This window comes from Sorex araneus, chromosome 6 (genome assembly GCF_027595985.1).
Source record: "Sorex araneus isolate mSorAra2 chromosome 6, mSorAra2.pri, whole genome shotgun sequence".
NCBI lineage: Eukaryota > Metazoa > Chordata > Mammalia > Eulipotyphla > Soricidae > Sorex > Sorex araneus.
This window is the reverse complement of record NC_073307.1, coordinates 81,706,240-81,728,398: the sequence shown is the minus strand read 5'-3', so window position 1 is coordinate 81,728,398 and position 22,159 is coordinate 81,706,240. Positions and strand designations below refer to the sequence as shown.

Sequence of the window (22,159 nt, the reverse complement as noted above, 5' to 3'; positions counted from 1 at the left end):
GACTGGGTCTGTGGCGACTAAACTGGGGTGAGCGGGTCATAGGCTGCGCAGCTCACTCACAGATCTGGTTACTTAGGACCTCAGCTCTTAGGTGATTTTTTGTTTTGGTGAGGAGAAGGAAGGGTGTGGACCACACCCAGCCATGCTCAGGGGCTACTCCTGGCTCTGCACTCAGGAATTACTTCTGGTGGTGCTCGGGGGACCATATGGGATGCCGGAGATCAAACCTGGGTCAGCTGCATGCAAGGCATATGCCCTCCCCACTGCTGTACTATCTCTCCAGCCTCGTCTTTCACTTTTTTTTTTATTCCTGTAGTACTGTAGCACTGTCATCCCGTTGTTCATCGATTTGCTCGAGCGGACACCAGTAACGTCTCCATTGTGAGACTTGTTGTTACTGTTTTTGGCATATCCAATATGCCACGGGGAGCTTGCCAGGCTCTGCCGTGCGGGTGGGATGCTCTCGGTAGCTTGCTGGGCTCTCCGAGAGGGACAGAGGAATCAAATGCCCTTACCCGTTGTGCTGTCACTCCAGTCCTAAACACCTAAGCAGTCTTATTTCTAATAAAAGCAAGTGAATGAGAACTCGGTGGTATAAAACAAACAAAAACTGATTTGTCTAGAAATGGTTTCTCTTGTATGGATTTCCCCCCTTGTCTAGCCTAACTCAGCACGAGCAGTTGAAAGCCCACCAGAGTGCTGGAGCGGGAGTCTCCCCGGTGGTCCTCAGCTCAGGAGAGGGCAAGGAAGTCGATATCTTACGGATGCTCACCAAGGCCAAAGATGAGTACACCAAGGTGAGTTTCCGTGCCGCCTGGGTCAGCTGCACAGGGGGACTCCGCGCGCAGAGAGACTTCCACTCAGCGGTTGTGCCAAAGATTATGTAAAAATAAAATCTTTGCTTTCACTTAGTAGGCTGACAACCAGTTTGGCTTTTATATGAAATAAAAAGTAGCTTGAGAAACCTGTGAGTTCATAATACAACTAGCATCCACATGGATTAATTAATTCATTAAGAGGCTCCCGAGAATAGTAGTAGCAAGTTAATTTTAAATTCTTTGGCATAAAATGAACATGACATGAGCAAAACCCACATGAAGAATACATTTCCATCTATTTCCCTGATCTTGGGCAAGAAGATAAAACCTAACATTCTTGCTGCCCCTGACATGAATCCTCTTCCTTTGTGATGACTCCTGAACAAAACAGCAGCAAAAGCGTTTTGTTTGTTTGTTTTGATGTGGTGTTGGGGAAGGAGTCACAGGACTCACACACGCACATGCCAAGTGCTCTGCCTGGAAGCCACTTCCTGGCTCTAAATTGACTTACTTCCTGCAGGGTTGTGTGGAAGATACTCTAGGAAAGGATTGTTGGGAAAATCTTGGCAAGCAAGGAAACTAAGGGGAATTCTTGGCACCCCAGGGGGAGTGACCAGTCAAGTCAGAAGCGAGTTGAACACACCAAGTCAGAGGCCTGTTACACAGTATTCCTCCACCTCTCCGAACCGAAATCCCCTTCCATGCCGTTTCCTTCCTGTGCTCCCGTGTCCCCCCAACCCCATCCTACTAGTTTTAGCCCTCGTCTCACGCTGTGGGCCCTCAGGCATGCGATTCTTACCTCTGTACCCCTAAGAATATCCTGGGCCATGGGGGGCTGGAGGGGAAAGGGGGTGGAGGGAAGAGGGGCAGCAGGCAGGCACAAGTTTACAGCCTGGCTGAGAAGCTTCTGCTTTAGCATGGCCCACTGCAGTTTGGGTTTTCTGATCGCTCCCTTGTAGTATAATTGAATTTATTTTCCTACCTGCCTTTCTCGGATCTTCCCTCTTGTTTTCTGGAAATGGGGACGTTAGAGTGTGTAGAGCAAACACTTCCGGCCCGGCCGTCAGACCCTGGTGCCGGACCCTTTAGAGCCATGTGGCGTTGGGGAAACTGATGGTCAGGTAGGCCTCAGGACCGACAGGAAAATCCAAAATAGACCCCAGAATATCTGGAGATGTAGGCAATGACAAAACATTTCAGTGCTTAAAAATAAATTAGTTGGGGCAAATGGTCATCTTTCGGAAAGATGCAGAATTGGATTTGTACCTCTTGCAGTGTCCCAGGATACAGCCATGCAGTCCAAATGTATTGGGAATTATTTTTTGGCCTTCCTAGGCAGGTATGGGGACCTTGAGGCCACCCCTGTTTCAAAGTTCAACACTCCAGCCTGGCTGTGTGCAACTGAGGGTTCCGTTCTTAGGCCCAGTGGGTCCAGGGACCACCAGGATCATGTGTGGTCAGGCAGGGGGCAGAGGGGATCTGGCCAGCATGCAGTGCCAGGGATTAAATCTAGGACCCATGAATGCGCTAGCCCTTGACCCGTCCCCTAGAAATTGTTTTTGTAAAAATAAAGTCATTTTAAAAAAGTCTATTTATCTTAATCTCCAGAAAGATAGTATGGGTGTTAAGGTGTTTGCTTGGTCAGTAGCTGACCCTAATTTGATCCCTGGCACTACAGATGGTTCCCTAAGTACCTGCAGGAGTGATCCTGAGCAGATCCAGAATAAGCCATAAGCACTCCCGACCAAAAAAAAAAAAAGAACTGAGCAGAAATATTTATACCTAAATAACATGAGGAGGGTTAATTTGCCTATTTATGAAAGTACTTTTGTAGAAATTGGGAAGCACGAGATTGGCACTCTCAGGCAAGTCAAGAGCCGAGAGGACTAGTGTGCGTGCAGAAGGCCTGACTGAGTCCTGGCACTGTAGGGTCCCCTGAGCACTCCTGGAAGTGGCTGTGGCCCCTGAGCACTGAGCCAGGGGTAGCAGCCACTCAACAAACACTGGATGTGGCCCCAAAACCAGGATGAGAAAAATATTCTTCCGACTGGGGCTAGAGAGGTCATACCTTGGGTAGGGTGATCTCCGTGCGTGCAGCTTACCCAGGTAGCCTCGAGCCCTGTCAGGAGTGATCCCTGAGCACAGAGCCAGGAGTAAGCCCTGAGCACTTTCCCTTTTGCTGGGTGTGCCCCTCTGCCATCCCCCCCAAATTAACACCATCTAGAAATACGAACCAAGAAGGAAAACAGAAACGGAATTTGGAAACAGCTGAAGTAAATGTACGTAACTGAGTCTCATGTTATGACCTAATTACCTCGACAAGAAATTAGAAATTCAGAACCCCTTTTCAAATTGAATACTCTTAATGAGCTGTATTTTTAAGGACAAAAATTATCCCAAAGAAAATTTTAACTTCATTTGGTTGATATTTTTTTCCTTAGTAGTAATATTTTAATTTTACAGCTCATCTATAATAAATGACTGTGCATATTTATGTAGTCAGAACAGAACCCTCAGTGTAAGAAAAGACCAAAAGCATTTAATGTTGCATTTTTAAGCAAAAGTACCAGAATTATGTCCCATTTTGTTCTTAAAAACGTGGTTCCTATTTCCCTGGAAAAGACCTGGAAAGAAGTGATCATCGGGAAGCAGTAGCGTCCCCTCTGGTAGATGTCAGAGCTCTCTGAGGACACTCCTGACCCCAAAGCTGAGGCAGGAGAGCCAGGCTCGGAGGGCCAGGTGACAGGGACAGCGAGGAGGCTAGTGGAATCGAAGACCAAAAAGCACCCAGTTCTGGTATCAGGCAGAATGGGTGCAGTGGATTGGAGCACATTGACTCTCTGGATGCTTCTTTCATGGTAATGAGGCAAGTCAACCAAAAAATATAAAACAGGACAAGCACTGAATAAAAGTTTCATTCCCCCCCGCCTCTCAAGATTTGTGCATATTTATTTTTTATGACAGTTTGACATCTTAACAACCTGGGTGGAAAAAAGATCAACCAGTGGTGTGCAAGAGCTAAGCAAAGACACTAAGAATTTTAGGAAACTGTCTGGTTTGAGTGAGGTAGCCTAATAAATGCTTAGCAGTGGTTTTATGACTCCACTCAGTGGCACGATAGATATGTCAGTTTCCAATATTAATGTTGCCTATTTGCATAATCCGTACAATAACTTTATGTTAACTTAAGAATAAATGAACAATTACTAAAAAATAATAATATTAAAGATATGGGTGGGGGAAGACTCCCCCTCCTTTTTCCCACAATTCTTGGTAGTCTGGAAGGGCCCCGCCATGAGCAGCCTTTGATCTGTGAGCTGGGCCCTGGAGGGCCACACTCTTCTCTGACCCTTCTTCCCGGGACATCCTATTCCTTTGCTTTTCCATCACTTCAGGTCAGGTACCAAGTGTCTCCCCCGTTCTTCAGTTGCTGAAAGCATTCAAATTAACAACCCTGTTTTAAAAACTGTAGGTGAGGTTTTCGCTTGGCTCCCGCTTTCTGCCTCCTGACCACCCTGAGGCTTTTCCGTGTGGCCCAGAGCTGTGCCCTCTGTTTCTAGGACCTGTGGATATAATAATTTTTGCTTCCTAACTCTCTCCAGGGTCTTCTTGATTTCTCCTAAAAACACAGACTCAGGAGCCGAGTGATAGTACAGCGGGTAAGGCCTCGCACCTGGCTGATCCAGGTTCAGGCCCCAGAACCTTGTATGAGTTCCGCCTGGAGTGATCCCTGAGCACAGAGTCGAAAGTAACCCTGAGCACTGCCAGGTGTGGTCCCAAAACAAAAAAGCACAGACTCAAGTATGTGTGAATATGCACACACATGCACACACACACACACATACACACACACACAGAAACACTAATGCATCATGGTTTGGGGAGCGTTTTAGCCTCACTTTGCATTTTGGCGGGGTGGGAGATCATATCCAGTGGTGCTCAGAGTCTACTTCCAGCTTGGTGCGAGGGGTAGGGTCCCTGCCGTTGGTATTAGGGGACTGTGTGGCACCAGGGACCAAGCCTGGGATCCCCGCATGCAAAGCTAACCTTCTAACCCTGTGTGCTAGCTCCTTGGTCCTCTTACTCTGAATTCATTTGTTCTTGGGGTAACAAGGGTGTAGATGTTGATGGTTTACGGTACAATGTTCACCTTCTCCTCTACCAAAGTTAGTTCATCACTTTATAGTGTTCCTGCGATTTGGAATCCTTGCCCCTTCATTTGGCTTACCCTACAGACAGTATTCCCTCTGGGCCCATTTCAAATGCCACCTTTTACCCTTTATTCAAACTAGTTATTTTCTCCTCTGAACTCATGGTTCTGGGTTTATTTGGAATTTTTATTCTTCCTCATTTATTATGCTTAAGTCAACTTCTCCCCCACGACTCTCCAGATCTTAGCGAGATAGGAACAATTCTCTGCTCGCCCGTGAGTGACTGCTACACTGGAGGCACAGTGCAAATGCTTAGTGTATTTAGAATTGAACATATTTTATATATAACACTAGTTACTCTATGGGAGAAATAACAGAAGCAAAATAATTCCTCCTGCTCCCACCAGCTAGGTGAGGTGAGGTACTTGCCCACGTGCTTTTCTTCCCTGCAGGAAGCTCTCCTGGTTTGGTCATCGCCCAGTGAACTCCTCAAGTCTTCTTTCACATGGCCGCAAATTATTCTCCTAAGCTCCTTGTCCCCTCTCTCTGATGATAGACATCTGAGACTCCAACCAACCACAGTAACTGCTCTGCTTCCTAGAAGGACCCTCATGCCTTTTTCCATGCTCCCCTCTCTCTTTCTCCTGCCAAAATACAGGATCAGTCATTCAGAACACTCACTTCACATGTTCTTTGTCCGCTGTGTTGTTTCTGTTCTGCCCAACCGGGTAGGTGTCTAGGATTCCAACATGAACTTCCATGGTTTTCTTACGTTTCCCTTTGATTTGCCTACGGCTTGTGTTGGCCCTTCAGAAAGAGTGGAGACCCTGAGTAAAAGGGTTCTGAAGTACAGGAAAGGTGGAAGATGGAGAGCAGGCAAAAGAGAAAGAAGGAAAAAAGTCTCAGAGTTGTTGTATCACTGTATCACTGTCATCCTGTTGCTCATCGATTTGCTCAAGCGGGCACTAGTAACGTCTCCATTGTGAGACTTGTTTTTACTGTCTTTGACATATCAAATACGCCACGGGGAGCTTGCCAGGCTCTGCCGTGTGAGCAGGATACTCTTGGTAGCTTGCTGGGCTCTCTGAGAGGGACGGAGGAATCGAACCCGGGTCGGCAAGGCAAACGCCCTACCCACTGTGCTATGGAGCCAGAGTTGTTGTGAGGAAATGAATTCCCCATTATTGAAAGTATTCAAGAAGAGACTGGATAATTATACATTGGGAGTATCGCAGAGAATTCCACTTCTTCAGATAACTATTAAACTAAATGGCTTTTTAAATCGTTTCCAACTCTAAAATGCTTACATTTATAAAATTTTGAAAAGAGGTTAGATACATTTTGCTGCTAGTGGTATGTAAGTGAAGCCCAGTGACCATAAGTACAACAATTTATGTAAAGTTAATAATATAAATTGAAAATATTCTTTGAGCCAGTGTTATATTTTCTCCCTTGGAACTCTTTATGAATGTGCCACAAAGTAGCAGTGATACTAATTTCCACTTCATCTCCTTCATTTCTCTCTTAACCTGTTTTTGGTTGGGGGCCACATGTATGGTGCTCCATGACTATTCTATACTATATGCTCAGGGATTATTCCTGGCAACGTTGAGGGACCTTACGGTGCCAGGGATCAAAACCCAGGCCTCCCACGAGCAGAGCACTGCAGGCCACGGTGCTATATCTCGGGCCCTCTGTCAGACACATTTTAGTGAGATGTAAACTAACAGTGAGATCACCAAAGCTCGAAACGAAAAGAACCAGGATCATAAAATATTTATAAACTATATGGATAGAAGTGAAACTATTTCATATTTTTAGAATATTTTGGGCTGGAGCGATAGCACAGCGGTTGGGCGTTCGCCTTTCACGAAGCCAACCTGTGTTCGATTCCTCCGCCCCTCTCGAAGAGCCCGGCAAGCTACCGAGAGTATGGAGCCCGCATGGCAGAGCCTGGCAAGCTCCCCGTGCATATTGGATATGCCAAACACAGTAACAATAAGTCTCTCGATGAGAGATGTTACTGGTGCCCACTCGAACAAATCGAAGAGCAATGGGATGACAGTGACAGTGACCGTGACAGAATATTTTGTGCAAAACTAAGGAATCAAACAAAAACTTCGTACCACAAAAGAAGTCATCAACAGGGGGCTGGAGTGATAGCACAGCGGGTAGGGCATTTGCCTTGTATGCGGCTGACCCGGGTTCAAATCCCAGCATCCCATATGGTCCCCTGAGCACTGCCAGGAGTAATTCCTGAGTGCAGAGCCAGGAGTAACCCTTGTGCATCGCCAGGTGTGACCCAAAAAGCAAAATAAAAAAAAAAGTCATCAACAAATGAAAAAATGAAAGAAAATGTTTTTAAATCATATATCTGATAAGAGGATAGCCCGCTCGAACAAATCGATGAGCAACGGGATGACAGTGACAGTGACCTGGTAATGCTCAAGGTACTAAGGAAACAAATTCTTATAATTCAACCACAAGTAGTAAAAACGAACAAAAAGTACAATTAAAATATGGGCAGAAGATCTGAATGGACATTCTCCCAAGATGACCAACAAGTCATAAAAATATGATCAGTATCACTAATCATTGAGAAATGCAAATCAAAACAACCTCACACTTGTTTAGAGAAACAAGCCCAGCCATAGAGAATGGAAAGGAAGCGTGAGTTCTGTTTGTGGGAATGTAAATTGGTGCAGCCACTATGGAAAATAGTATGGAGATTCCTCAGAAAAAAATAAAAATATAAAACAACCATGTGATCTATCCGTTCATTCCACTTCTGGTATTTGTCCGAAGAAAATGAAAATACTAACTTAAAAGGTTGTCTGCCTCTCCATATTCAGTGAAGTATTCTGTATAGTAACCAAGACACGAAAGCATCCTCAGTGTTCACTGGTGAACGAACAGATGAGGATGAGCTACCTTCACAATAGACTGTTATGCAATAACGAAAAAAAAGAATAAAATCTGCAGCAACAATGAATGAACGTTGAAGGCATTATACTGAGTGAAGTAAGTTAGACAAAAAAAAAAAGGACAAGTATCATTTCATTGGTATGTGGAATCTAAAAAAAATAAAACACCAAGTTCATAGATACAAAAGAACAGATTGGTGGCCACCAAAAGCAAGGGGTCTGGGTGGCAGGGTGAGGAAGGGGACAAAATGGATGGAATTTAAAGGGCTCAAAAGGGTGGTTAAAGTAGATCTTTTTTAAAAAACCACTATTTTCATTTCAGACTTAAGAAAACAATTTAGTTTTCCTTTAGCTGTGGCTTATTTATAAAATTAAGTCTCTTGCCCTCGTGCCCTGTTGTCTTCCCCGGGGCCCCGCGGAGGGGATGGGCTCCAGCTTCCCTCCCCGCCCTGAGCAGACCTCCGGAGCCTAGCCACAGACATGTTCAAGGCCGCTCTCCACACATTCGGACGAGCCTCACACATGAAGGTACCGGTGGAGGAACCCCAGGTGTGTGACCTGGGGCTGAGACCTCCAAGCCTGCTCAGATTGGGACTGGGCCTCTTCCGCCCAGATTTCCCATTTTCCAGTATCTAGGTGGTCACACCCAGGGACTGCCCTCGGTGCCATATGATCCCACCAATGGCCAGCATCAAGAGACTTAAAACCAAGCTCCCGGAAGACATCTTATAGCCTACTTCTCCTTCTGGAATAACCTGGCAAGCTACCAAGAGTTTCCTGCCCACATGGGAGAGCCTCTCAAACTCCCCATGGTGTATCCATATGCCAAAACCAGTAACAATGCTGGGTCTCGTTTCCCTGACCCTGAAAGAACCTCCAGTGTGGCCTCATTGGGAAGGACGAGTAAAGAGAGGCTGCTAAAATCTCAGGATTAGGACAAATGGAGACGTTACTGAGACCGCTCAAGAAATTCGACGATCAACGGGATGATGATGATGATGATGATGATGATGATGATGATGATGATGATGACGATGAAGAAACCTCTCAATGGTCAATGAAAAATTCAAAAAATTATATTAAAAAATTTAAAAGCCTTAATCCAATAACCCAAATGTCTGCCTTTAACACTTTTAGTATATTTTTCTTCAAAAATTTTCTCTAGGCATAGATCCAATGTGTATTTTGTATGTGTAGACTGGGATTATGTGACAGTTTCTGAAACTAGCAAGTGTGTAAGGCACTTGCCTTGCAAGTTGCTGCCCAGGGTTTGATCCCCAGCACTGCCAGGAGTGATCCCTGAGCACAGAACCAAGAGTATGTCTGAGCACCCCCAAACATGGTCCCCAAACAAACAAACAAAAATTGACTCTTTTCCTTTATGAAGAATCAAGTGTATACTCCCAGAATGGTCTTTTTTCCTTAAGTATTTTAAAGTTGAGAAAATGAAACAACTGGAAAATGTGCTGCAAATGATTGCGGTGTGTTGAGTTCTGACCAGTTTGAAAGAGCTGTTTTTTAGGGAAGCAAACCTTTCATCATGAAATAGAGAGCAACTTCCGGTTATTTGGGATTTTGCATATCAAGAGACAGAGCAGCCTCTGGACCTATATCACCATGCTCACTGAAAAAGCTGTCTTTCTCTCCTTGAAATTCAGCTCCTGAAAACAGAAAACGAAGAATTGCAGTTGAAAGGGTCCTTCGGTGAAGTAAGCTAAGATCATTAAATGGCAAACAGAATTATGTTATAAGTAGGACCAGAGCGAGGGATGGCTTAAAATGCAGGAGCATATGCGCTGTAGTGTGGAAGCCCTGGGTGTGATTCCTGGTATCACATCATCTCCCAAGCACGACCAGGAGTGCCCCCAGAGCACTGAGCCAGGAGTAGCACCACGTCGTGTGGCTCACAAACAAACAATTAAAACACTGTGACAATATTTTAGGTTATATTCTTGTCTTATAGTGCTTATTTATGTCTTGGAAGGCCAATTGGTCCATTAATCACCATCATCCCACCTAAGAAGTATTATAAATGATATCTAGGGACTCATTAAGTGATTTCACATCCCACTTAATACTCATGTCGAGTAGCTAAATTACTAACAGAATGTTTGGAGTAAAGTCATTCATCTGTTGTATGGTTCATTTTCTAAATCTAAGCAAACATAGGAGACACATACACCAGGCCCCTGCATCCTTGAGTTAGCAAATGCATCCCAGTAACTGTAACAAATACATTGGGAATTTTCAGTTCCAGGCAGACAAGATCATGTTGTAGTCCTCCTAAGTAAGGGCATGTGAGATATTTTTATTCTCTGAAGCTTTGACTGTGCAGTTGACACTAACAGTGATATAGAGTCATGTACAGAGAGTAGCATTTTGATTTGGTATTTTAACAGACACTGACATCATTACATTGCTCTTTATGGTGATAGATTCTACAGCATTAACAGCTGCATGATTGGCTAGATTAATGTGCAATAATGATTCACTCTTAGCCGCAATAGAGCTTTCTCTTGTCTCTTTGTGAAGTTCCCATTTGTAGTGAGTGGCTCAGAGCACTCAGCTTTGAACCATTCTGTTTACAAAAAAAAAAAATAGTTTATTAAATAAAGACAGTGCTAGTAAGTTTTACGCCAGTGATTTAAGTCACTTTCACTTTGAGGTTTGTAGACCAAAAAGGTTTTGTTGCTTTAATGATACAGCACTCCAGTGTTTTCAGTTGCTGATTGGGAGAATTGCTGTCCTCCAGACACTTGGTTTAGGCATGTTACTGAAGGACTCGTTTCTGTCAGTGTGAATCACGAAAGGCCTTAGACTGTATTTGTATTTTCCAGTGCCAGGAATCGAACCCAAGGCCTCACACGTGCAAAGCAAGTGCTCTGCTGCTGAGCTACATGCCTAGCCCAGATACTATTTTCAAACTATTATTCTTAAGCATATTTGTAGGCTTTTAAGTATCAAACTGTCAAGAGTCTCTTTGCCTTGCAAGTTAATAAATATTACTGATAATATCTTAGGGCACTGAATTGTGCAACTGAAAAGAATTTAACTTAACTTTGATTTATGATCAAATATATTTTGTAGCAGAGGAAATGAGGGTAATTTCCTTTGTGTATGAGAATCTGTCTTCCCCCCACCCCCAGCAACCAACTAGATAAAATGAGCTATGAGGTAGCACTGTAGCACTGTCATCCCGTTGTTCATCGATTTGCTCGGGCGGGCACCAGTAACATCTCCATTGTGAGACTTGTAACTGCTTTTGGCATATCGAATACGCCACGGGGAGCTTACCAGGCTCTGCCATGCAGGCGGGATACTCTCAGTAGCTTGCCGGGCTCTCCGAGAGGGATGGAGGAATCGAACCCAGGTCGGCCGCATGCAAGGCAAATGCCCTACCTGCTGTGCTGTCGCTCCAGAGCTATGAGGTATATTCTTTTTTAAAAAAAAAAAAAAAGAAAAGAAAAGAATGGATTATTTTCTACCAAAGAGCATTTTTTTTTTCTATTTCAGTGTAAAACCTGTTCTGAGCCAAAACAGATAACCAGTTCATCTGCCATCTATGACAACCCCAATCTCATCAAACCAATTCCGGTGAAGCCCAGTGAAAACCAGCAGCATCGCATACCTCAGGCCAGCCAGGTACAAAGCCCTCAGCTTTTCATTTGTGACGTTTCTAAAGGACTCTGGGAGCTCTCCCCCACACAGAGAGTCAGGGGAGCTTCTGGTGCCGTGTAAGAATGCGTTAAGGCCAATGCGCAAAAGAGATCTTCCAAGTAAGAGGGTTTTCACTCTCCGGGGTGTACTTTTCCTAGACAGGGATTAAGCAGTTTCACTTTGGGCGTTTCCACACTGCGCTGTTCTCTTTTGGACTCAGTCTCCGAAGAGGATAGTGTATGAGATCAGGAGACTAGGGCGGCCAGAGGTGAAAGGGCCGTTAATCATCAGGCCCCGTATGCTTCTATGATGACTGGAGCCCAGGACCGTAGCAAGAGCAGCAGCCAAAGAACCAAGATTCAGTTTCTCACTTCTGAGTGCTCCCTCTGTGCTAGCCACAGTGCTTGGCCCTGTCTGCTTAGGATCGGGTTCCCGTTCTAAAGAGTGACCTGGAAGCCCCCTCTAGACCTTATGTTGTGCATTAACTGTGCGATCTAAAATGTAAACAATGGCAACATTTTGTGTGCAGACATACACAGCTTCAGAATAATACAGCAGTAACAGAATTGATACTCTGTTAATCCCATGATTGATTATAATGTGGCTGTTTCCATTTAATGTGATTATTCCTCATTAACGGTGCTCATTAAAAATAAATAAGAAATAAATAAGAAATCAGTTAACATGTGTTGCTTTTAATATCCTATCTTCACATATGTTAGCAGTTCTTTTAAAATTTTTAATGGTCTGTCATTAAGTTCATAAAGGTTTAGGGGTATGAGTTCTTCATTATATATTTTGATCATTAGTTCCTGTCCTTTATATAAGTATATATTCTAGATTTATCTGATGTAAGTATGGCTGCCTCCATCGTTTTAAGGAAATTCCTTGCTTGAAGTCTTGTTTTCCAACTTCAACTTTATGCCTGTTTTCGCACTCACTGTTCAGATATGTCTCTTATAAGCAGCAGGTAGTTGGGTTCAGTTTTCTGATCCATCCTGCCCCTCCGTGTTTCTTGATTGGTGCATTTAGGCCTTGATGTTGGTAAGATTATTGACATGAAGGAATTTTTTGTCATCATTCTGTAGACGTTATGCCTGTGTGTGAGGCTTGTCTTAAAGCTTCTTGCAGCCTTGGTTTTGTGGTTATGAAGTTCCTGGTCTGTTTTGGACTGTACTATCCATGAAGTTGGTCATCATTCCTTCAAATATGAACAGTCCCTATCTAGGTAGTTTCCTTGGTGAGGTGTTTTTACCAGTGAGGGTTTTTTGTTTTATTTTGTTTTACTATATCCCACTGTTTTCTTCTGGCCCATAGAGTCTCACTGGATAAATCAGCTGACTCTTAAGGAAACTCCTTTGTATGTAATTTCCTTCTTTGATCTTGCTGCCTTCAATATCTTATCTCTCTCTTTGGCTTTTGTCATTTTGAATAGGATGTGTTTTGTGTGTATTCTTGTTTGGGTCTCTTTTGGCTAGGACCCTTTGGGCCTCTTGAATCTGGGTGTAGACACTCTTCAACTCAGAACTTCTCAGCTATGATTCCTTTGGCTATTGTTTCTTCATTGAACTTTCCTTCCTATTCCTCTAGGACTCCAACTATGCTTATGTTGTTCCTCTTGAACTCACCCTACAATTCTCTGGTGTGCTGTTTATTGATTTTGAGACTTTTTAAAAAATTCAAATCTCTATTGTTTTCTAGAGGTTTCCAGTACCCATTGTGGAGCTCATGCTTGCATCCCCAGCTGCTGCCAAGGCCTTCTGTTGAGTGTTTTTATTTCACCTCTCAAGCTCTTTAGTTCTACCACTTCTGATTGTACTTTTCTCATTTCTTCTTATATCTGTACCGTTGTCTTGTTGAGCTTATTATACATCCTCAACAAGTTCTCTCTGAAGTCCTTTTCAGAGGTCATCCAACTGGTTCATACTGATCAAGCCTTACAAACTTCTGTTTTTACTCACGAAGCATGTTGGGGTGCTACACTGCTTCCCCATTACATCTGGGGGTCTCTAATTCACCGCCTGTTTCCCCCACCTTGCTACCACCACCACTACCAGTCAGCTCTCCAAGGGACGCAGATGAATGTTGCTCTCCCTTCCCTCCAGGGCTCTCCTAACCAGTTTTGTTATTTCTCACTGGTAGTTGGAGTTTTGTGTGAGGGTTCCAGAGTGATTTTCAGGGTCTTTGGCCCCGCCTCTCACCAGTTGTGATTGGGCTCTGTGATTTCTTAGTCCCCCTATGTGTTTCTGTCAGGGAAGGTGAATGGAGCTAGACTTCACTTATTTTACCATGTGACTGGGGGTCACCAAGCCACCACAGCATCTGCGGGTCCCAAAGTGTCTCCCGTGAGATGTGCAGGAAAACGTGGCACAAGGCCATGATACTGGCCATGCACTCCTGGGAGGCTGTTGAGGTGAAGCCAGAGGGTGGGGGAGCAGTTCCCCACAGAGCTTTGACTCTGTGCCGCCTGGGGTCCAAACCAACAGTATTTGTTTTTTTGTTTTGTTTTGTTTTGTTTTTAAGCTTCTAGTACCTAGCTGAAAGAATCAGGTTAGCGTAAATGACCTACTTCTTCCCAGACCTAATTTTCTATGAATCTCTGAAAAACTACCAGGAATTCCTAAATCTTCATATTCCTGTACACTGTTTTTTTTTTCTTGTAGCCTCTAGGGTTAAATGGACTTCCAGTTGAAGGGGCCATTTACCTTCTTGTGGATAGCATTTTGTACTCAGTGATCCCTAACCTGTACGCTCCATATGCATAGAGGATTATATACCTAGCTTATCCACCAACAGATATTAATCCATAATGGCTATCTAGGAAGGAATAGGAAAGAATGCTGTGAATTTTATTTTTTTATTCATTGAAAGGAGATCTCAAGTTTGTCAAGTTTATTGTATTTGTTTTCTGTTGTCATTAATTCCTTTGTGAACAGAAAAAGAGTTATTGGTTAGGTGATTTATATTTCAGAGCGTTCCACTTCAACCCCTCCTCCAAATAACTGAATTATTTTGTAGACCCATTTTCAGACATTTTTGTTTTTTCCAGACCTTTGACCCTGAACCCCAACACTTGTCCTTGACAGCTCTCTTTGGGAAGCAGGACAAAGCTGTGTGTCAGGAGATCCCGGGGCGTCCCCCGACCCTCCAGCAGCAGCAGCAAGAGAAGCTGGTGATGAGGCAGGGGGTGGTCCGCGCCCTGTCCTACGAGGAGCCTGGGAGACACTCGCCCCCCCTGGAGAAGCAGCTCTGTCCCGCCATTCAGAAACTCATGGTCCGGAGCACAGACCTCCACCCGTTGTCCGAGCTCTCCAGAAATGGCCACCTCCCCCCTGCTGTGGACGGGGTCCCTGGGTCGCGGCAGCCAGAGTCTCCCCGGCACCTTGGGACTTGCCAGGTGCCCAGCGCTTCCCGAACTCAGCACCTGGCAGAGAGGCTGCAGCGTTCCCCGGGGGCACCAACTAAGCAGACGCCTTGCCCCCGGGCCCCCGCCGGGCTCTGCAGAACCCTGCACTCTGCTTCCAGTGCCGCCCCAGAGAAGGCACGGGCACCGTCGCAGCTGCTGTGTCTCCGCGGCGCCTTCCCGCTGCCAGCGGCGGCGCACGGGCAGGCCCACGGGCAGGAACCGTGCGCAGGACAGAGCTTCCAGCTCACCGGCAGCCAGGCCGGCGGCCCCGGGGTGGTCTCCCCCCGGGAGCTGCTGAGAAAGCTCCAGATGGTGCAGCAGGAGCAACAGCTCCACGCGCCCCCCCGGCCTGCCCTGGCAGCCAAGTTCCCCACGGCCGCTCACGCCTCGACAGCAGGAAAACCCTTGGAGCCCTGGATGGACAGGACACCCGGCACGGAACAGCAGGCGCCGCTCTCTCAGGTAACGGATTTCCCGGAAGGAGGGGCGGAGTCGGGCAGGACCGTGCAGTGAGACGCCACGGCAGCTCTGCCGAGTGGCGTGTCTGTTCAGCACGGCGGGGCCGGGCTTCCCATTTCTGCCTGGGAGGAGACATGTTTCTGTCCTCAGCAGGACTGAGGTCCCTGGGAGAGATGACTGCTCCTCTCGCTGCCTCCCAGCCTGCATCTGCTCTCGGGAGAGGCTGCTGCCTCTGTTCACATCCTGTCTCGGGCCGTGTCTGCGTCAGGCTCGGCAGCAGCCCAGCTCCCAGCTGGAGATCTCTAAATTCCCATGGAATGTTTCGGAGGGCTAAGGGAGAGCATGGGGGGTGCTTGTCTAGGGCTCAGATGTCCCGTGAAGACTGCACTGTAGCACTGTCTTCCCGTTATTCATCGATTTGCTCGAGTGGTTACCAGTAATGTCTCCATTGTGAGACTTGTTGTTACTGTTTTTGGCATATTGAATACGCCAATGGGGAGCTTGCCAGGCTCTGTGGTGCGGGCGGGATACTCTCGGTAGCTTGCCGGGCTCTCCGAGAGGGACGGAGGAATCGAACCCAGGTCAGCCACGTGCAAAGCAAACGTCCTATCCACTGTGCTATCACTCCAACCCCATGAAGACTATAGAAGACATAGTTTTTCCAGGGGAGCATACCTGAAATGCTAATTTTCATGGAGTTAACCTCCATTTGTGTGTATGTGTGTGTGTGGGGGGGGGTTGGCACACATGGTGAACTGGGGGTTTACTCCTGACTCTGCACTCAGGGAGGCCCCGGGAACCATGTGAGGTGCCAGGGATTGGAGTGGATCACTGCAGCCCCTTATGGTCATGTTGCTGGGAGCTTGGTACAGCGGGAAGCCAGGGGAGATGACTTGAGAACAAAGTGTTTCCAGCTCTGTTAGACCCACCGCAGCCCCCAGTGCTCGGGGAGTCACCCAGCCCTGAGCTCAGGCGTTGTGGGCGTGTGGCTTTTCCCTCACAGAAGAGAATTTCAGGTGAAATGGCGAAGTGTTATGCGATATAATTTTTACTGTAGCCGATTTGGAAAGGCGTGAAGGGAGAGAGAGAGAGACGCGCGTGTCTGACAGAGCACAGGTGTCTCCTGCGTGGAAGTAAACAAAGCAGGCAAGCAAGCAGGCCTGAGGAGCAGCCCCCACCCCCACCCCGACTCCCTGAGCAGCCCCTCTGCAGATGCTCCCCGTGTTCCGTCCTCAGCGTCCGTACAGCTGGAGACAGGAACGGGGCGGCACACGGAGAGGAGGAAAAAGCGCCTCTAGTCTCTGGCTGTGGAAATGCACGGCTTGCTGGGCACTCCGTCCACAGTGCCGGCGCCTTCCCTGCTCCGAGGGCAGCTCCACAGCGGACAGTTCTGAGCGCCGCCAGGTGGGGAAGGAGGAGCACAGACGCCCCCCGGGCTGAGGGTCCGGGACACGCATGCCACTGACCCCCTGAAGGTGTGCCTGTTCCTGCTGATGTCTGTCTCCCCCGGTGGTCTCCTGAGGGCAGAGGCTGCCTCTCACGTCTCCCTCCTGCCCCAGGGGGTAAGACCCGTCATTTTCACAAACACTTTGTCCTTCAAGGGAGATGGTTGTCTGTATTCATCAATGATTCAGAGCAGCAAGAAAACCATGAACTATTTTATTTCTGTTTGGAAGCCACAGCCGGGGGGATGTTCAGGGGTTACTCATGCCTCTGCACTCAGGAATTGCACCGGCAGTTCTCACGGGACCATGCCGGGGATCAAACCCAGGTTGGCCGCATGCAAGGCAAACCTCCTCCCTCCTCCCTCCTCCCTCCACCCGCCTCCCCTCCCCTCCCCAGCTATTTTAGTGCCTGTGGATAACATGTGAGTTTTGATTTTGTGCCCATCTGGATTGATTCCAGTGTACTGAAAATGCAGTAATTTTATTTTTATTATTATTATTATTATTATTGAATCACCGTGAGGTACAGTTACATACTTACAAACTTTTGTGCTTGCGTTCAGTCATATAATGATCGAGTACCCATCCCTCCATCAGTGCCCATTTTCCACCACCAATGGTCCCAGCATTCTTCCCATCCCCCCTCCCCACCCCACCTCTGTCTGTGGCAGGGCATTCCCTTTTGCTTTCTCTCCTTGTGAGTGTTGTAGTTTGCAATAGAGGCCTGGAGTGGCCATCGTGTTATATAGTCTGTATTCGGCACATGAAAATGCAGTCATTTTTAAAAGCAGGACGTGCCCCCTACGTGTTAAAGGGATCAGCTTTGGTCCTTTGGTTCATGTGTTGGCAAGTCACTTACGAATGATTCCTCAAAAATATTTTTTTTCTCTGAAAAAGGGATACTGTGAACCTTTAGCCTAAGTCACTGTGTCACCGTAAGCCCGGGCTGCTCTGCTCTGTGGAGGCCCCTGAAAGCCTCTGCTCTGAGCCCCAGCCCCAGGGGCTGCTGACCCCCGTCCGCCTCAGGCCAGGCCTGCCGCCTCTCTCCTAGAGCTGTCTTCTCTTCTCTGTGTTGCCCTTGCTCCTCTGCAGGGAGCTTAGGTGTTTTGAGCTACTCCCACAACAGTGCCCCTGAGAGGCACACCCAGTTACGTCAGGCACTGCTAATCCTATACTGGTTTGCTCTTCCTTTATGTCATGTGCATGATAGATGTCTCACTGTTTCCATACGAAACGACTGGGAATATTATAAGAAGGAAATTTACTGATTGTTTAAATGGATTGCTGGCTGAGGAAAGCAGAAAGCAGTACACCCTGGGTGGAGTCCCGCCCGTGATCCCGAGTGATCTGGATGCTGAACCCTCAGGGGTTCTGTCCTTGAGTTAATCTCCTAGAACTTCCCCTGAAGGGGGCTTTGCCTCTGTTTGTTGTTATGACAACGTTCAACTCCACCTCTGTGTACCGCACCCTTCATGATTGCTATGGAACTATGCTGTGAGGGCACAGTGGGGAATGTAACCATGACGCTGGGGACTCTGAGGCTACAGGGAGACTAGGATGAAGGAACTGTGATGACCGGGACTACGACCAAACCACGACGATGGTTGTGCTGTCAGGGGAGATGTTGGACTACGCTGGGGAGAGAGAGATAAACCGACTCCCGACCAGCCTGGGCTCGTTTCTCCGTTCCCCGAGTCCTTTGTCTGTCGCTGCCGTGGGCAGGCCAGGGGAGCAGCTCTTGGCCACCAAACGCTTGAGTCCTGCGTGCCACCGCGCCTTTCTTTTGAAACTCACATGCGTCTCTGTCTCTGTCTCTGTCTCTCTCTGTGTGTCTCTGTCTCTGTCTCTCCTCCCCGCCCCCCAGGATCGGACACCAGGAGAATTGGGGGTAAGCACTTGCCGTGCACATTTCTCTCTGCAGCGCTGGGTGCAGGGCACTGGGAGAATCTGCGCGTCTGCAGCCCACGCGCCGCTCACCCTGACAGACGGGAGCCGCCCCGGGGCCGCTCCTGCGCCCGCCCGGAAATAGCAAACGGAACGGCTGGGAGAAGCACGCTCCTTCTCTCGAGGCTGATTTCTGCCCAGAGCACTGCTGGGGAGGGGGCACGGAGTCACAGTTTCTACATTGCCGACCTGTATCTCCCCTCCGCCACACACACACACACACACACACACACACACACACGGAGTCACAGTTTGTACATTGCTGGCCTGTATCTCCCCTCCGCCACACACACACACACACACACACACACACAGAGTCACAGTTTGTACATTGCTGGCCTATATCTCCCCTCCGCCACACACACACACACAGAGTCACAGTTTGTACATTGCTGGCCTGTATCTCCCCTCCGCCACACACACACACACACACACACACACACACAGAAGTCACAGTTTCTACATTGCTGACCTGTATCTCCCCTCGCTACACACACACACACACACACACACACACACACACACACACGGAGTCACAGTTTCTACATTGCTGACCTGTATCTCCCCTCGCTACACACACACACACACACACACACACACACACACCCCTTTTCTAAGTTCCTCGGGGCCGCTGGCAAGTGAATAAATAACACTGCTTTTTCCTCACCTTAGTTGGGAATAAAAGAGCACAGGCTGCAGGAGTCAGCGGGGAGGAGTCAGAGCGTCCCTTGCGTAACTGGAGAGGCTGTGGCGACGCTGGCTTTCGGCACGCTGGCCCCGTGGAGGGCGGACTCCCCCGGACAGGGCAGCACCCAGCCCGCCCCCCAGAGCTCAGACAGACTTCAGCGTGGAGGAGCAGGAAGTGTGTGCCCCTGGGGCAGGGGCAGCTGGGGCACCTGCAGGGTCCGACCCGCACGAGACCGCGGGCACCCTTGCTCTGGGGTCCTCCCCGGGGAGAGGGCGGGCCCTGTCCCAAGAATTGGACTCACCGAGCTTGTTGAAGCCCCGTCTGAACCCCACAGTTGGAGGGTGGGCCGCCCGCCCCCAGGGAGAGGCCGGGGCATGTGAGTAGGTGGCAGGGGTGTGCTCTGAGGGGGACGGTGCGCCCGCAGCTGATGGCCCAGCTGTCAGGTCACGATGGACGAGCACCTGAGGAGGAGTCGCTTCCCCTCAGCCCTCGATACCTCGTGGAGTGGTGGACACTGCCCGGGCAGGCCCCTGCCTCCCGGGGCGCCCCCCTCTGACCTGCTCCTCACTCCCCTCCCCTCTCCCCTGTGCAGGTCATCTCGCCTCAGCGGGGCCCTGCTGCGGCCGCGCCTTCTCTGCTCATGTCCCCCATGGTGTTCACGCACGGCCCCGCTGGCCCGCTGAAGGAAAGGAGCAACGGCCTCCTGCCCCTGGGGAGCCAGGACCTTGTGGCCGCCCCCGCTGGCCTGCTCCTGCCCCTGCACGGCCCGGAGCCCGCGCTGGTCCCCGGCAGCGCCCTGACCAAGCGCCAGCTGCAGGAGGCGCTGCTGGACCTCATCCAGGTAAGAGGGGGCCTCCCGGCTCGTGCCCGCCCAGTGCCCGCCCGGGAGTCAGCGGGCAGGGTGCCAGCCCACCCCAGACCGCAGTGGCTGCCGTGCTCAGCTTGGTGAGGTGCTAGAGTCTCCACTCCTCGGGAATGATAGGATTTGAAGGATGAACTCAGCCCCTCCCTGCCCCGCCAAGCTAGCACCTGTCCGGAAAAGAACAATTCCTGATGAATTTAAGGTTCTAACGATACAGGCTCTGTGTCATTAAGCACCACTGGGAAGATTCTAGCTGCTGCCGGATGCAGAGAGAGAGAGAGAGAGAGAGAGAGAGAGAGAGAGAGAGAGAGAGAGAGGAGGAGGAGGAAGGGGAAGAGGAGGAGATAGAGTGAGAGAAAGAGAGAGAGAGAGGAAGAAGGAGGAGGAAGAGGAAGGGGAAGGGGAAGAGGAGATAGAGTGAGAGAGAGAGAGAGAGAGAGAGAGAGAGAGAGAGAGAGAGAGAGAGAGAGAGAGAAGGTTCTAGGTGCTGCCGGAGAGAGTGGTGTGGGGGACATAGGAGTCCGAGCAAGTGGCAGGGTTAGGAGTGAGTTCAAGCACTCAGGATGCTGGGACAACTCAGGCCCGTAGGTGAGGGCGGGAACTGTAGCAGCTGCAGAAACAGTGAACACGGCCATGGGCTTGGCGCCGCCTCACACGCTTCCCCGTGTGGGTGTGTTTTGTCCTTCTCAGCGCCTGTCACTCCTGCTGAGTGCTCACCCGCAGGCGCAGGGCCTGGCTGGAGGGGTGTGAGCGGTGAGCAGCTGTGCCGGGGTCCTGGCACGCTCCTCTGCCCTGAGCCACGAGCCTCTCGGGGGGGGGGGGGGGGGGCTCTGGCAAGCCCCCTGCCTAAGAAAGCACCAGCGAGAAGGCCACCGCCTGGGAAGGCAGGAGGCTCTTCTCCAGACACTTGTCACCCGACTTCTATATCCTCCCGAGAGTCTTTAAGAAGCGCTTGCCGTTTTCTGCCTAAGTTTCTAATGGATTTTACTTTATTACTATTTAAGTTTCTGGTGAGTTCTAGAGGAGGCTGCTGCCTCCACAGCTGTCTCCCAGAGCACTATCTGAAGGATGGGCTGGAGGGACAGCCCAGGGGACACAGTCCTGCTTTGCCCTCTGCTGACCCATTTTGACCCCCCAGCACCACGGCTCCATGAGCACCTCCAGGTGTGATCCTTGAGCACAAAGCCAGGAGTGAGCCCTGAGCATTGCCAGATGTAGCCCCAAACAAAGAAGACAGTTACCAGCGTTTACCCCTAACCATAAAGGGGAGCACTGTAGCACTGTTGTTCATCAATTAGCTCGAGTGGGCACCAGTAACGTCTCCATTATGAGACTTGTTACTGTTTTTGGCATATCGAATACGCCACGGGGAACTTGCCAGGCTCTGCCGTGTGGGCGGGATACTCTCAGTAGCTTGCCGGGCTCTCCGAGAGAGACGGAGGAATCGAACCCGGGTCGGCAGCGTGCAAGACAAATGCCCTACCCACTGTGCTTTCGCTCCAGCCAGAGTGAAAGGAGTAGGGACTGAAAATCAGCATGACGGTGAAAGTGGACTCACAATCATAAACGAGTACACATAGCCACAGTCACTGAAATTGCAGATACCCTTTTCCTGAGCAACTGTGCACCCCCACCCACCCACCCCAACCACCACCACCGAACAGTCCGGCTTTAGTCCACTACTGGTAGATCACACGCTCATGCACAGGGGCTTGTGGTCACTTTGTAGGCAAAGGAGGAAGAATATTTCTCCCTTTCTTTTCAGTGAGAATGCTCCCTCTGTGGGGTCCCAATAAGGAAGGAAG

At 48.8% G+C, this 22,159-nt stretch overlaps 1 protein-coding gene across 3 annotated transcripts in view; it reads left to right on the top strand.

Moving 5' to 3' along the window:
• The window catches only part of DCP1B (decapping mRNA 1B), a 68,510-nt gene that overhangs the window by 45,291 nt on the left and 1,060 nt on the right, over positions 1 to 22,159 (top strand). Inside the window, exons 5-9 of one of the 3 annotated variants that reach the window (XM_055142633.1) lie at positions 662 to 797; positions 11,407 to 11,535; positions 14,600 to 15,418; positions 18,725 to 18,748; positions 20,085 to 20,333. In XM_055142633.1, coding sequence (XP_054998608.1) covers positions 662 to 797; positions 11,407 to 11,535; positions 14,600 to 15,418; positions 18,725 to 18,748; positions 20,085 to 20,333 — 1,357 coding nt within the window. The remainder of the gene's footprint in view (positions 1 to 661; positions 798 to 11,406; positions 11,536 to 14,599; positions 15,419 to 18,724; positions 18,749 to 20,084; positions 20,334 to 22,159) is intronic. The other 2 variants (XM_055142635.1, XM_055142634.1) reach the window with 2 other exon arrangements.